The 15,038-nt window shown below is 42.8% G+C and overlaps 1 protein-coding gene and 1 pseudogene across 9 annotated transcripts in view; one reads left to right on the plus strand and one right to left on the minus strand.

Annotated features, from left to right (window-relative positions):
- tenm3 (teneurin transmembrane protein 3) overlaps positions 1-15,038 on the plus strand; it is a 404,606-nt gene that overhangs the window by 182,676 nt on the left and 206,892 nt on the right. For all 9 annotated transcript variants that reach the window (XM_088372494.1, XM_088372486.1, XM_088372491.1 and 6 more), the window contains one exon: positions 11,868-12,041. In XM_088372494.1, coding sequence (XP_088228620.1) covers positions 11,868-12,041 — 174 coding nt within the window. The remainder of the gene's footprint in view (positions 1-11,867; positions 12,042-15,038) is intronic.
- Positions 1,305-2,255, minus strand: LOC148398608 (uncharacterized; annotated as a pseudogene).

Here is a 15,038-nt window from a genome sequence, read left to right on the forward strand (position 1 = left end):
ACCGATACTTTTGTCCAAAATAGGTGAATATCCGCGATGTAGAGTCAATATTTTTACGATAGCCGCACAAGACTTTTATAATTGTACTTTCAAAATTTTTATTGTATTTTCAAAGACCGGGGCTCGCGGACCTCTCTCCAGCTGGGAATGTAACATCTGTTTGGGGAGGCGGGTGTCAGCCATGCGGATGAGATGTCCTGTCCATCGAAATTGGTGTTGCATTATTAAAGTGGTGATGCTCGGTATCCTGGCTTCCTCCAGAACACTGATGTTTGTGCGTCTGTCCTCCCATTTGATCCTGAGTATTTTCCTCAAGGTTCTCTGGTGGTGTTGTTCAAGAGCTCTTAGGTGCCTGCTGTAGGTTGTCCATAATTCTGCCCCATAAAATAAGGTGGGGAGAACCAAAGCTTTGTAAACCAGGAGCTTGGTGTCAGCCCGGAGGTCTCTGTCTTCAAAGACTCTTTTCCGGAGTCTGGCATACACTCCACTGGCACAGCTCAGGCGATGGTTGACCTCAGAGTCAATATCCGCTTTGGAGGAGAGAAGGCAGCCAAGGTAGGGGAAGTGGTGAACATATTCCCGTGCAGTGTTGTCCACATTTATGATGGGCGGAGTAGATGGCTGGTTGGGTGGGGGTTGATGTAGCACATGGGTTCTCTTGATGTTCACGGTCAGACCCAGGGCTCTGTATGCCTTAGCAAAGGAGTTCAGGATGCCCTGGAGGTCTTCTGCAGAGTGTGCTGCAATGACATTATCGTCTGCATACTGGAGCTCCACAACCGTGGTGGTTCTGATCTTGGTTTTGGCTTTGAACCTGTTAAGGTTGAAGAGCCTGCCATCAGTTCTGTACCAAATTGGGATTCTCTGTGGTAGTTCTTCGTCAATGAGGTGGAGTATGGCAGCAATGAAGACAGAGAACAGGGTGGGTGCAATGATGCATCCCGGTTTGACCCCTGTCTCTATAGTGAAAGGCTCAGTCAAGGAGCTGTTGTTGAGCACTGTGGCTGTCATTCCGTCATGTAATAAACGCAGTATTCTGACGTATTTATCCGGGCAACCATACCTCAGAAGGATGCTCCATAGGGCCTGGCAATCTACCGAGTCAAAGGCCTTTGTCAGGTCTATGAAAGCCATGAACAAAGGCTGTTTATGCTCACGGCATTTCTCCTGGAGTTGGCGTGCTGTAAAAATCATGTCTGCAGTGCCTCTAGATGGGCGAAAACCGCACTGTGATTCTGGGAGAACTTCCTCAGACAGTGGCAGTTGGCGGTTGGCAAGAACATGAGCAAGTACTTTGCCAACTGTTGAAAGAAGCGAGATGCCCCTATAGTTTCCACATTCCGCTTTGTCCCCTTTCTTGAAAATGGTCACTATCAGAGCATCCCTGTGCTCCGAGGGGAGTACTTCTTTTTCCCAGACCTTCAGAAAGAGGGAATGGAGGTGGCGCTGGAGCTCTAGTCCACCTTCCTATAGGACCTCAGCTGGGATCCCATCTGGCCCAGAGGCCTTGTTGTTCTTCAGGCTCCTGATGGCATCTTGGACCTCTGCTAAAGTGGGAGGTTCACCCATGTCTTCCCTGATGGGACTCTGAGGGATGTGACTGAGGAAATCTGACTGAGTTGTGCTGTCACGGTTGAGGAGTTCCTGAAAGTGCTCTCTCCACCGGTTGTTTATGGACTCATTGTCCTTCAACAGCTCCTGCCCGTCTTTAGAGCGCAGGGGTTTTTGGCTGCGATGGCTTGGGCCGTAGACAGCCTTGGTAGCACTGAAAAAGCCTCTGGTGTCACCAGAGTCTGCCAAACTCGGCTCTGGAGTGAGCCTGTCTCTTTGCTTTGCAGGTGATGTCATTTTGCCAGACACGAAAGGTTTCCCTTTTCTTGGAGATGAGCTGTTCTATCTCTGTGTCGTTCTCATCGAACTAGTCCTGATGCTTTCTGGCCTTGTACCCGAGAGTGGCACTGCAGGTGTCGAGGATGGAAGACTTGAGCAGGATCCAGTGTTCTTCAATGTCCTCAGGGTAGTCCTGATTGAGGCTTTTTCCAAGAGAAGCCTGAAACAGCTGCAGGGCGGCAGTTTTATTCAGGGTCTCAAGGTTTCGTCTTTGCCGGCTCAGCTTCTTTTGCAGTCTCCTCTTCCTCTTGAGTCTGATGGACATGGTGGATCGTATCAGGCGGTGATCTGTCCAGCAGGCCTCTGAATCCATCATGGCTTTTGTGATGCTCACGTCGCGCTGATCCCTGGCTCTGACTATGACATAGTCAGTAAGATGCCATTGTTTAGAGCGAGGGTGTCTCCATGACCCCTTGAGTTTGTTCTTCTGGCGAAAGATGGTATGGGTGATGATAAGGTCGTATTGAGCACATTTGCTAAGAAGCAAAACCCCGTTGGGGTTGATGTTTCCAATGCCTTCCTTTCAAATGGTGCCCTTCCAGAGGTGGTGGTCACGGCCCACTCTGGCATTGAAATCTCCCAATATAATAATCTTGTCCTCCTTGGGGATTTTTGACAATACCTCATCCAGACAGGCATAGAAGGCCTCTTTTTTGTCCTCATCGGAAATGAGGGTAGCATAAGCACTCAGAGCTGTTGCCGTCTCGTTGTTGGCCAGCATCAGACGGAGGGTCATCAGGTGCTCACTGATTCCCACAGGGAGTTCAGAGAGCTGACTCATCAGTTGGTTCTTGATGGCAAAACCAACCCCATGTATCCTAGGCTCATCTGTGGCGTTTCCTTTCCAGAAGAAAGTGTATCCACCCTTTTCCTCCTTCAGATGACCTTCCGCTGCCTGTCGGGTTTCTGAAAGAGCAGCTATGTCAATCCGGCATCTTCTCAGTTCCCTGGCAATGATGGGGGTTCTCCTCTCCGGCCTATCACTGGTTACACTGTCTATTAGTGTGCGCACATTCCATGCTCCAAAATTCATCTTTCTGTGTTTTCGACCGCATATTGGTGATCCCTCTGAATGCGATAATCTAGTCGGGAGGTTTGAGGCAGGCTATGTTTAGGGCACCTTTTCAAGCCCCTTCCCCCACAGGGGTGAGCAGAGTGGATCCTAAAAAGGGTTGCTCAGTCGTGGATGCAGCTACCAAAGAGCTCTTCTGCCTCGGTCCAAGAGCCCAACGATCATCTAACATCCACCGCCTGATGTGCCAGCTTGTGACTAGGGGCTTCCCGACTTCACAATCCTGCCCCTGTTGCCACTTACTGGTCGCCACAGGACTTTAATCCGGGATGTAAGGTGGATTCCCTGAAAAAGACGCCTGTGCGTGACTTTGTTTCGAGTGGGGAGACTGGTGCACAGACAGTCACCACACTGTCCTTGACTGATCAGGGTCGGAGTCCAGTGGCAAGGAGACCAAGACGACTGGTGACCTTTTTCTGCTGCAGCCTTCATCCGCCTTCCCAGCCATTGTGATGCCACGCCTTAGGTCAGCCATCATCCTCTGCCTGGTCCACCATTGAGGTCTTCACCATTTACCCAGCTGGAGCTGTTTACCCACAGCCGGGACAGTGGTTGATGGGCAGTAGGGCGTGTCCACACACCGGTGGGCCTACATGCCACATCTCTGGGGCCCACTGCTGCGCCGAGATCCTGCACAACTTAGCCTGGGACCGCAAGGTGCCGTGTGTGGCCACGAGGAGGCGTATGCAAGTCTTGGCAATGGAGAGACTGTGTACCGGCTGAGGAGGCTTATGCACTCGGCTCCTCTTTTCACCCCCGGAAACAGAGGGCTAGCCGGTGGCGGTAGCTGAAAGCAGAAAAGTGGCAAGTAGAGGCAGCATGCAGCATGCACAAACTACAGGCACTACTACTCCAAAACGACTGCACTGACGCATCACACGCCCTGTGTCATAAACACACACACACAAACTTACAAAAAAATTACCATAAACATGTCATGGCTCCGCTCTTTTCTCACCGTGCTGGCCGGCTGACGCATATCCAATAAGAAGCCCATTGCGCGCACTAACCCGTGCTGATCGCTGCTACCTGTGTCCTTGTTACCGGCTGATTAGTGCGTGTAGTTAAACCCCGCAAACCCATCAATCTGCGGTGGTTCGTCTGCGTATGCCTGCCACCCTGTTCTGCGATACCACCTGATTCCCGTTTGCCTGATCCGCTGTGTAGCGCGATGCATATGATATAATGTTCAGCGCGATGCACATTGCAACAATTGTCTCCTCCCCCCTTCTGCCTTCACAGCATCCCTAGGCAATCGGAAACTACTGAACTCTAACGATTTGCAAATTGGTACACTAAATAAACTATATATAAAATAACTATAACATGAATAACAAGTTTATCGAATCATCCGTGTCACTCTAAATCATTAAATCCATCGAAATCTTCGTCCTCTATATCAATCTCTGTCCTCTGTGTTATAAACAACTCTGCTGACTCTGGAAGTCAGTGATCAGTTTAAAGTGGAAATAACATGTGAAGTGATCAATTATACTAGTAAATACGTAAGTAATGTGTTTAATGATGAAGTAATAATGTGTTAATAATTTCACATATAAGTCGCTCCTGATTATAAGTCGCACCCCCAGCCAAACTATGAAAAAAAACTGCGACTATATATATATATATATATATATATATATATATATATATATATATATAATATGTATATATATATATATAATATGTATATATATATATATAATATGTATATTTGCATCCTCTATACATGATGCTTTTTGTTTGCCAAACGTGACATTTGAACACTATAATTCAAATTCAAGATTGGTTTTTGTGAGGATCTGGTATTCCTATTCACAATTAGTGTTGGGGAAATTACTTCCAAAATGTAATTAGTTACAGTTACTCGTTACCTTTCCAAAAAAGTTATTGGATTACCCCATCACAAATGTAACTAGTTACTAGGGAAAGTAATTATTGTATATTACCGTTTCAAAAATGTTCAATGATGTAAAATAATTCAGATTTTTGAACAGGTGGCAATACAGTTGGATAAAGTAGAACAGCATAGACTAGTACGTAATCTAATCTAATATTTATTTAACAACTATGTAAAATAATCATCACACAACTTCCAGATGATCGTTCAAATCAGACGGACGCACACACTGCACATGTTTCCTTTTTTTTATGGCTGAACTCCTCTGATGATTGAAAAAAGTTACAGCTCGGAATGGGCAACAATTCGCTATATGGTAATGTAAACAATGTTTCGTCTTCATACAGTCCAACAGTTGAAAAATGAATGAAGAAAAAAGTGAAAACATACCAGGTATGCCAAGTTCGTCACTCAAAGTTCTCCAACCATGGTCCCATTTTGTTTTGTGTCGGTATACGTAGGTACAAATAAGTATTGTACAGCGAGGGATGAGCACAGACAAGGAAGATGATCATTTTCTCTTTTTTGTTCTCAGTTACCCCATAAAAAGGCCCGGCATTGCATGCCGCAGAATGTCGCGTGACAGACTCCCGAAGCTAATTGGCTGATGCGAGGCATATCAACTCAAGTTAGTCCGCGGAAAAGCACAAGCGTGTTTGTGTTGCACGTCGACACTTCCCACGCCCAAAGCGGCACAAAACGTGTTGCCAAAAACGTTTCACCAGAAACGGGTGTAAAGCAGCATAAGTAACATGCCACATTTCACTGTTAGTAACTGTAACGACGTTATAACAATTAACAGTAATTGAGTAGATCATCCGTTACTGGAAAACTCTACCGGTATTAGTATCGCCCCTACTTCTAACGCCGTTAGTCCCAACACTGTTCAAAATTGCTTCTCTTTCTTATTAATAGCAGCTCCAGCGAACGTGAGGATTTTCTTAGAGAAATGGCGAAAATGGAGATACGGGTTAAGAACCAGGCATCCATAAATCAAGTGACCTGAATTTAACCAATGACAGCAGTGTGTTAAGTTCTAAGAGCATCTGGTCTTTGTGTGCTTAATGGCTTTGCCACATGGGTGAGACAGCCTGTCAGTTTGCTGGTTTAGGGTTAGGGTTAGCAGTGGTGAGGCCCTTCCTTGCTCACTAGTCATACGTAAATGTTTAAGTTGGTCAATACGTGGCCAATATGTGGTTTCATGACTGAAACTGTAGACACTGACAAAGTGATGTTAAACAGGTATAATCTGGCTTTATAAACAAATGAGTTACCATCTTGAAATCATGTGAACGGAGAATATGTTTTGATTGCCCACCTAAATTTCAGGGATATTTCTAAGGCACTGAAAACAGTGATAGATCAATATACAGTGTACAGTATCTGTCATTGCAACGCCAATTAATTGCTGTGTGTTTATGAGAATACATGGGTTATGTTAATCTTGACCTTTATTTCACCAAACAATTTATAGTCAGTTCTAAGTTTTTCCCATCCTTCTCCCCCTTTTTTGATCATTCCCTGAGAGAAAAACGGCAATGTTGATAGATTGATGGAGGGGAAAATATCGGTCTCTCTGATCCTTACAACCGCCAGCATTTTGGCTTTGCTTCTGTATGAGCTGGAGAATGTTTATACCATTGGGACTATCTCTATCGTTTGGATTTATTTTAGTATTAAAAGGTTCAAAGTTTGGTTTTGAGATCACTCAAAACTAGGTTCATTGTAGAAAAATCCAGGAGTGTGTTTGAACAGTCGCAAAGCATAGTGGCAGATTTTGAATAGAGAGAAAGAATAATTGGAGTATATATGTATATGAAAGAAAAACTCTAAGCACTTCCGCTGTTTCATACAGGCAAAGACAACCTGTTAATAATTTCTGTCATTTGTCAGCTTCCGTGCCACCTGTCCGTCGTCATGAGTCCATCATTATTTCAAGCCAAATCAAAGTCATGTTAGTTCGTCACTCCGTCATTGTTATATTAATTGTGTTTCTGTCATCGCTAAATTACAGTTTGTCGCCACTATTTTCGGACTCAGTTCTTTATCTTCCTCTTCTTGATTGATTACTGGGTGTGAATTTTATTCATATTTTCGTTTAAATTTTAATGCATCATCATGCTCTTTGATGGGTTTTTAAATATTTTGTTTTGGGGTTTAATTTTAGTTATCTTACCTCACAGAACTTGCATCTTAAAGTAGGCGGAGTGGAAGAAGAGTACATTCCATTTATTTGCTAGATTACTTTTATTATATTTTATTATTATTATTATTATTTTACTTTGCTTAGTGGTAATCAGTATGGACATCTATGGTCACATCCAAAACAGGCACACTCTCACTCACACTCTCACTCACACACGCAAACTCGCACGCACGCACGCACACACACACACACACACACACACACATATACACACATAGGCACACACACACTCACACACGTCAGCTCCAACATTCTTGTGTTGCCCCGAATAGTAAAGACATCCAGTTTGAATAATTCCTGAAATGCAGGTTACAGGAAAGAGATTTGAAGCACCATTATCTTTAAGAGGCTCCCATATTAGTTATGGTTGCCGCTCACTGTGGTCACACTAATTTTACACTCTATTATCCCTGCAATATCTGGTTGTCTGCTGTCATTAGTTTGCACTAACACAGTGAATAGGTCCTCCGCTACATGAAACTATCTCAGCATACAGCATACATTTGTCAATTTGAAGCCCTTTTATATGTCCCTTTGATGCACTGAAAAGACCCTCATGCCTCAAACCACACAAGTGCTGTCTTCAGAGCACACAAAACTGTTAAACATGGCTGGATTGATTCAATTGCATCTTGCTTTGATGCTTACATATGCTTGGCTTGTTTTTAACTGTAGCCCAGTCAGCTCTGTATTGCCTCACCTAAGTGAAATTACATGAAAATACAGAACTGGTTTTACATTACAGGGAATGTGTAATGGAAACCATGCATAATTATATGCATTAATAAATAAAGGTAAAAGTGCAGTGATGGTGTTCCTGAAACATGCTGCTGCTCTCTTTGATTCCGGGCCCTTGCTCCCCTACCCAACTATGGTCCCAAGCCCAGATAACACACGGGTGGGTTGCATCAAGGAGAGCTACCTCTGGAATAACTTTACAAAGCAGTTCACGTGACTCACTGTGATTATTCCCCATGAGACAAGCCAAAAATCATAACATTAGGTAAAAAGAAATAGAAATCCTAAGTAAACTGATACCAGTATCCCTCGATTACAAATCTAAAAGAAAAGCATGGGGAAGCAAAGTTATTCACCCAGTTGAAGAATTGTAATAGTTATTTGAGTATATCTGAAACCACCCTGGCATTGACTTGTCGTGGTCAAGTATTGGCATTTTGGCGGTTAAATAGTTAAGATCATCTGCCACAGTTATGACTCCAAGTGAAGACCATCCAATCCAGCAACACACAGACTTATGCCTGTTGTGTCCTTGAGCAAAACACATATCCCCCAAACTGCTCCCCCGGTGCATGAGAAACACCAAGCTTCAGCATGTGCCTCTAATAGTACGTTTTTACTTTGTCCACAACTGTGATGGGCCAAATCTAGAGTTTTGTGTCTGTGGGTGTATGAAAAATGAAGCTTATTCTTCTTATGCTCTAATGAGTAGCATGAAGGATTGTTATCTAATATAATCACAATATGGGATTGAGGGCTACATAACTAAATTTGACTTGACTTGAAAGGCAAGAAGCATGTAAAGGTTGTGGTCATACCATCGCATGCTGCACAATTGAGATGTGTCTTTTAATTCTGTTGGACACAGGCAGCTTGATGTGTTACATAACACTGAAAAATGTCAATTTAAAGAAGTTGGACTTGATTCACTGCAACTCCAAGACCGTTTGTCATCCTTCTCCTAGCCATCTTTTCACCAATTCAGAGTTAAAAAGGAAGCATATACATTTGCTGGATTGTCACCATAGATAACACTGTGCGTCAAATTCACTAAAGGATTGCATGGCTTTTGCGTTGCACTAACCGGTAAAAACAGAGCAAACAAATAGTGTACGATTCACAAAGCACGCACAGATGGTGAAATGTGTCACTCACCACAATGTAGCCAAGCAGACTGCATCTCTATGTGCCTGTGGTAAATGCGCGTACTTAAACTAGGTAATTGTGAGGGGACTTTCCGGCATACAAGACGTGTCGTCCAAATGCAAGTTCTGAGTTGTGATTTGAGTTAATGAAAGAGTCTCTTCCCAACTGCCATTGTTCTGCTACAGTGTTCTTGGTGCAAATCTAACATTCATTTTTTGCCATGTGTGCTATCAGGTGTAAGATAAGACAAAGCAAACTCCTGGTGCAAGTGAAAACCAAGGCGTATCAGCATATAAAAGTGAGTTTGGGTGCAGGCTGAAGGCTCGCAAGTCATGACATGAGGCTGTTAAGTCCTGCAGTCTGTGCCTTGAATTAAACTTCTACAACGCACACAATGTAATGCAAACGCTCAGTGTATTGTTCGATGTACGGCCTCTGTTATGTGTTCCCCTCATTCTGTTTTTGACCATTCACTGTGATCTCTGAACTTTCTTACCGTTATACTGTATGTCTCTTCACATTTTGCCTCGAGGCAGGTATTAATTACATGGCCCTTGTTACAATCGACAATAATTGTTAATCACACTGCCTTGTTAGAGAGAAGTCGTAATTATAATTGCAGACACTCATTAACTGAACCTCTGACATTAATTAGATGCTGTGTCCTTGATAATTACTGTTCATGCTTTTTGCAGTCATTTTCATGACTGTAGGTAAACTAAACTGGAAAAAATAAATTCTGCATTGATACAAATTGATGGCCACGTCAGTTAAATCTAAGGCAACGTGCACGGGTATGTGAATAATTTTTAAAGGTAATTTTAGTTACACTCCACTGTTTGAAAAAAACAACACTTACGTTCTTATAATGTATGTACAAACAATAAGCATAGTACCATTATTGTGTGTTATTGGAGTAAACACAATTACAATTATAATACAATTATAAAACTCTTGACTACACTTCATGGATTTTCACATCGCGGGGAACCAATTGTCAGCAATAAACGAAGGATTACTGTAAACAAATATATTTTTCCAAGTTTGTTTATTGTTTTACACGGAATACGGTTGTATTATACATTGTGTAATAGGATGCATTCACTTAAAGCAGTGTTTCCCAACCAAGTATGTATGTACAAACAATAAGCATAGTGCCATTATTGTGTGTTATTGGAGTACACACAATTACAATTATAATACAATTATACAACTCTTGTGCGGAGATCGTAAAAATATTGACTCCACTTGGTGGATTTTCACATATCGCGGGGAACCAATTATCAGCAATAAACGAGGGATCACTGTAAACAAATATATTATGACTCTTTGAGGCTCATAAAAATATTTTTTCAAGTTTGTTTATTGTTTTACACGGAATATGGTTGTAGTATACTTTGTGTAATGGGATACATTAACTTAATGCAGTGTTTCCCAACCACTGTGCCGCGGCACACTGGTGTGCCGTGAGAGATGTTCAGCTGTGCCGTGGGAAATTGTCCAATATTAATGACGAAGCGAATTGTAAACAGGATTGCCAAACCACTGGTCAGTTAGCGCAAGGCCTGGTCAGCCGCTTGCTAATCGTGCATGCGTGGCAAATCGGAGAATCTTGACATTTCATGTTGTGTCGGTCTGATTGTAATGCATCGGCACATATTCTGTTTATGTGTGCGTTGCTGTGTGCTTTTGCTAACAGTGACACAATGACGGCTGTGATGCGTTTGTGGTCCGATGGAAATCAGAGCATGCAGTTCAACTGGAGAACCTGGATTGTTCATTTTTCACCAACATAAAATACACAGTCAAGTCAAGACACCTCGGCTGTGATAGCCACTCAGCTGCTGTCAGAACAGCAGAGCGTCTTTAAAAGTGACTTTGTTCTTATTGTCGCAATATTTATAGAGCTAGTCTATAACAGTAAACTAAGTCATGTTGACTCTTTTGGATTTTAATCAAAATCACTTTCAATAGTTTATTCCTTACACTGTCTAAAATCTTTTTAAAAAACTGTCACTTTTATTTAAAAAATAAATACAATTTAAAGAATATTTGGTAGTTATTTTTATTCAATTATTCGACTCTCCATACATATATAGGAATAGGACTTTACGTCTTTTGTTGTAATATAACTGATAATATAATATAGTAGAAGCTGGTGTCACACTTAACAGATTTTTTCCAATAAAAAGGTGTGCTGTGAATGAAAAAGGTTGGGAAACACTGACTCAAAGCATATACATGGCAAACGTGTTTGTGCTCTCCTGTTTAAAGAATGGGAAACAATGATACAACTTGATACTGAGCAAAGTAATCATATGTTTTAAATTAATAAATAAATCAGGCCTTGCTTTTTATTTGAGATCCAATGGAATAATAAAAAAAAGTCAGAAATTTAAGTCTGATCCCCAATCTTTTAAGGTATTTATATCATTTACCTTGAAAGCAACTTTTTGTAAGGTGCCTTCTCCAAGCATGTATGCTTCATCTCCTCCCACAGATGTTTAGTATGATTTGGATCAGAGTTCAGAAAAGACACTTGATAATAGTCTTTTGGGAGTCAGTTAGCTCTGTCAGACGTTCCATTGGACCCAGGATTCTTGAGATGTCATTGTACCCTGCACAGATTCAAGACACTTTGTTTGGATTCATAAAAGCAGGACCAGAATATAATCAGTGTTTCACAGTACAGAGTGTTTTTTTAATTTTTGCATCTATAATCCTGGAGCTGATGCGGCTTGTGCCAAAAAGATTAATCCAAAGGACATTCTCCTAGAAGCTTTGTGGCTTACCAATTTGCACCAATGTGAAGTTTTTCCAGTCACCTTTGTGAGTCTTTAATTGAAGGGTATCAACAATTTTCCTCGGGTGTGGAATGTAACATTTTTTGTTTCTTTTTCTCTCTCATCCTCCAGGCACTTTCTTTTTAAGACCGGTACAGGTACCACGCCCCTCTTCTCCACAGCAACACCTGGCTACACTATGGCGACAGGCTCAGTGTACTCCCCTCCTACTAGACCTTTGCCAAGAAACACCTTGTCCCGCTCTGCCTTCAAGTTTAAAAAATCCTCCAAATATTGCTCATGGAGGTAAGTTTGCATATCTCAAGCATGGGTAGGCAACTCCGGTCCTCGAGGGGGGTGTACTGCATGTTTTCTATGTCACCCTGTTGGAACACACCTGATTCAAATGATCAGGATTGTTATCCAGCTTCTGCAGGCCTTACTAATTATCTGACCATTTGAATCAGGTGTGTTGCAACAGGAAGCCATAGGGTGTATTCAGACCTCACTGTTTGGTCCAGTTTAAAAGGACCAAGGTTCAATTCTAACGCTGGTCCGGACCTTTTATGGAGGTCTAAATACACGCGAACGAATCCTGGTGCGGTATAAAGAACCGGGCCGTGACCCACTTTTTAGGGTGGTCTTGGTTCGCTTCCAAACGGACTCTGGTGCGGTTTGCTTCAGGTGTGAATACAAACAGCGTAGATCCAAACCAGGATGGATGCGCATTTTCGGGCTTAACAAGCCACCACATATTTTCCTCCATTTCCGGGTCTGTGCTCTGTGTGCCACCCTGGTCATTGCTGCCCAATGGGAGCACAGATCGTCACAAGCGTGGATGTATTTACAAAATATACTTCACTAGCAAAGTGTACAGTCTGAATGGGAACTGCACCAAACGAAAAAAATTAAGTCTGCTTTTGGCCCAGACCTAACAAGTGGAATAAAGGACTTTTCTGATCTGAATACACCCATAGAAAACATGCAGGACCGGCCCTCAAAGACTGGCAGGGGTGTCAAACTCCAGTCGTCTGGGGCCACATTCCTACATGTTTTCCAAGTTTCTCTCGTTAAACACACCTGATTCAAATGATCAGTTCATCCTCACCTTCTGGAGGAGCCTGATAATTGAATCAGCTGTGTTTAACGAGGGAAACTTGGAAAACATGTAGGAATGTGGCCCCCGAGGACTGGAGTTTGACACCTTTGAGTGGTGCACAGTATTAAATAGCACAATATGACGTTTTGTTCAGCCACGTTTTTTTCAACTATTGAATTAAAATATATTTTTACACAATTGTTGACCTGATTAACATATTTTAGAAGTATTGACTGAATGAATAATGGTATTGGGAGTCAAAAGCCATACAAATAAAAACCAAAATTCTCACAATCTACCATTTGCTTACCGTATTTTTTGGACTAAAAGTCGCTCTGGAATATGGGTCGCATTAGCCATACAATGCACAATAACGTGAAAAAAACATATATAAGTCGCTCCGGAGTATAAGTCGCATTTTAGGGGAAATTTATTCGACAAAAACGAGCAACAACAGGCTAAACGATAGGTATGGTAACGTGACATAAACACAAACGAAGAGATGAGAACGGGCCAAACGTAACAATCAGAGTTATTCAAATAACTATTACATAAATAACATGTTTTTAAAACCATCTGTTTCACTCCAATTCATTAAATCCATCGATCGTCCTTTATGTTAACAATGCCGGCCGGCTGCCCGCCGCTGACGGCGCTTGCGCTTCAAAATATTCCACAGGCCCATATAACGATATATAAATTATATATCAAATAACTATTATGTAAGCAATAATATTATCAAACCATCTGTGTCACTCCAAATCATTAAATCCATCGATCAAATTCCTCGTCCTTTGTGAACAACGCCACGCGTGCGCCCTGACGTCATCCTTGTCATTATTCCACAGATCTAGTATATAAAGTACAAGGAAAGACGTGGGTTTGGTAAACGGCTCTCTATTTAACAAAACAAGAGTTCAACGAGCCAACAACTACTGAACTGTAACGATAAAAACATATACAAGTCACTACACAAAATAAAATATATCAAATAACTATAACATAAATAGTTCACCGTTACAAGGCACCAAGCACCAGCGTGGACTTCCAGGCGTGTGGCGGCGTGGACTTCCATCCCCGGAGATGGCACTTCCAGCCATGGAGGTGGAAGAGAGCTCCATAAAATAGGCCCGGCGTGCGTAAAAGCCATGTCCGAGCCCCACCCACCGTCCCCGGACAGCCACCCGGCCGAGCGCAAGCCCCCAACTTCCATCCACGGAGGTGAAAGAGCTCCGTAGAGTAGGACCGGGCGTGCGTAAAAGCCATGTCCGAGCCCCATCCACCATCCCCGGACAGCCACCCGGCTGATCGCCGGCCCCCGACTTCCATCCACGGAGTAGGACCGGGCATGCATAAAAGACATATCGTAATTTCCGGTGTATAAGCTGCACCGGTGTATAAGTCGCACCAGCTAAAATTCGGGGATACTTTGTTTTTTTTCTTCCATAAGCCGCACCGGACTATAAGCCGCACGTGCACACGAGTTTTTTACAAAGAAAGACAGTACACAGAAAGCCTTTTTGAAGTTTGAATAACATGCTTTAACATGTCTTTCTAAACATTGCCTGTGACGCAGCAGTAGTACCACACCAACACGGAAGTGTGCACGCGAGTTATTAACAAAGAAATACTGGACACAGAAAGCTTTTTTAAAGTTTTAATAACATACCTTAACATTTCTTTCCAAACACTGCCTGTGACGTGGCGGAAACACAGCAGCAACACGGTAGCACAGCACTAACAGGGCTGGTTAAAGTAAAAGTTAAAAAAAGAGCTTCATCGTCTTCATCTTCCTCCTGTGCACTGAAACCGTCGAAGTCTTCCTCCTCAATTTCTGATTGGAATAGCGTTAGATATCCTTCGCCACACACGTTCTCAGTATCTCTTTCGTCGTCGTTTTTATCCATTTCTTCTGGCATTTTCCACGATGAGGGTCCACGAAATAAAGAAAAGGGTGCCGCAACACAATGTCATCAACATCGACTGCCTTTAGCTTAAAAGCGGCATCATATGCATTTCTTTTGTCCCCCATAATGACGGTTTGTGTATAAAAGCTTCCTTTCAGTAATGTCCGTCTTGATCGCGTTCTGCGTGGTGCGCAAAATGTTGTAAACAAACTAGCACGTCTTCTTCGGCGCATTATCTCTTCTTCGCCAGTCTCGCTCTTGCTTCCTGCTAGAGCGCCTCCTGGAGGCCGGAGGCCG

This window comes from Syngnathus floridae, chromosome 4 (assembly GCF_059516105.1).
Source record: "Syngnathus floridae isolate MCC-2025c chromosome 4, RoL_Sflo_1.0, whole genome shotgun sequence".
Classification (NCBI taxonomy): Eukaryota; Metazoa; Chordata; class Actinopteri; order Syngnathiformes; family Syngnathidae; genus Syngnathus; species Syngnathus floridae.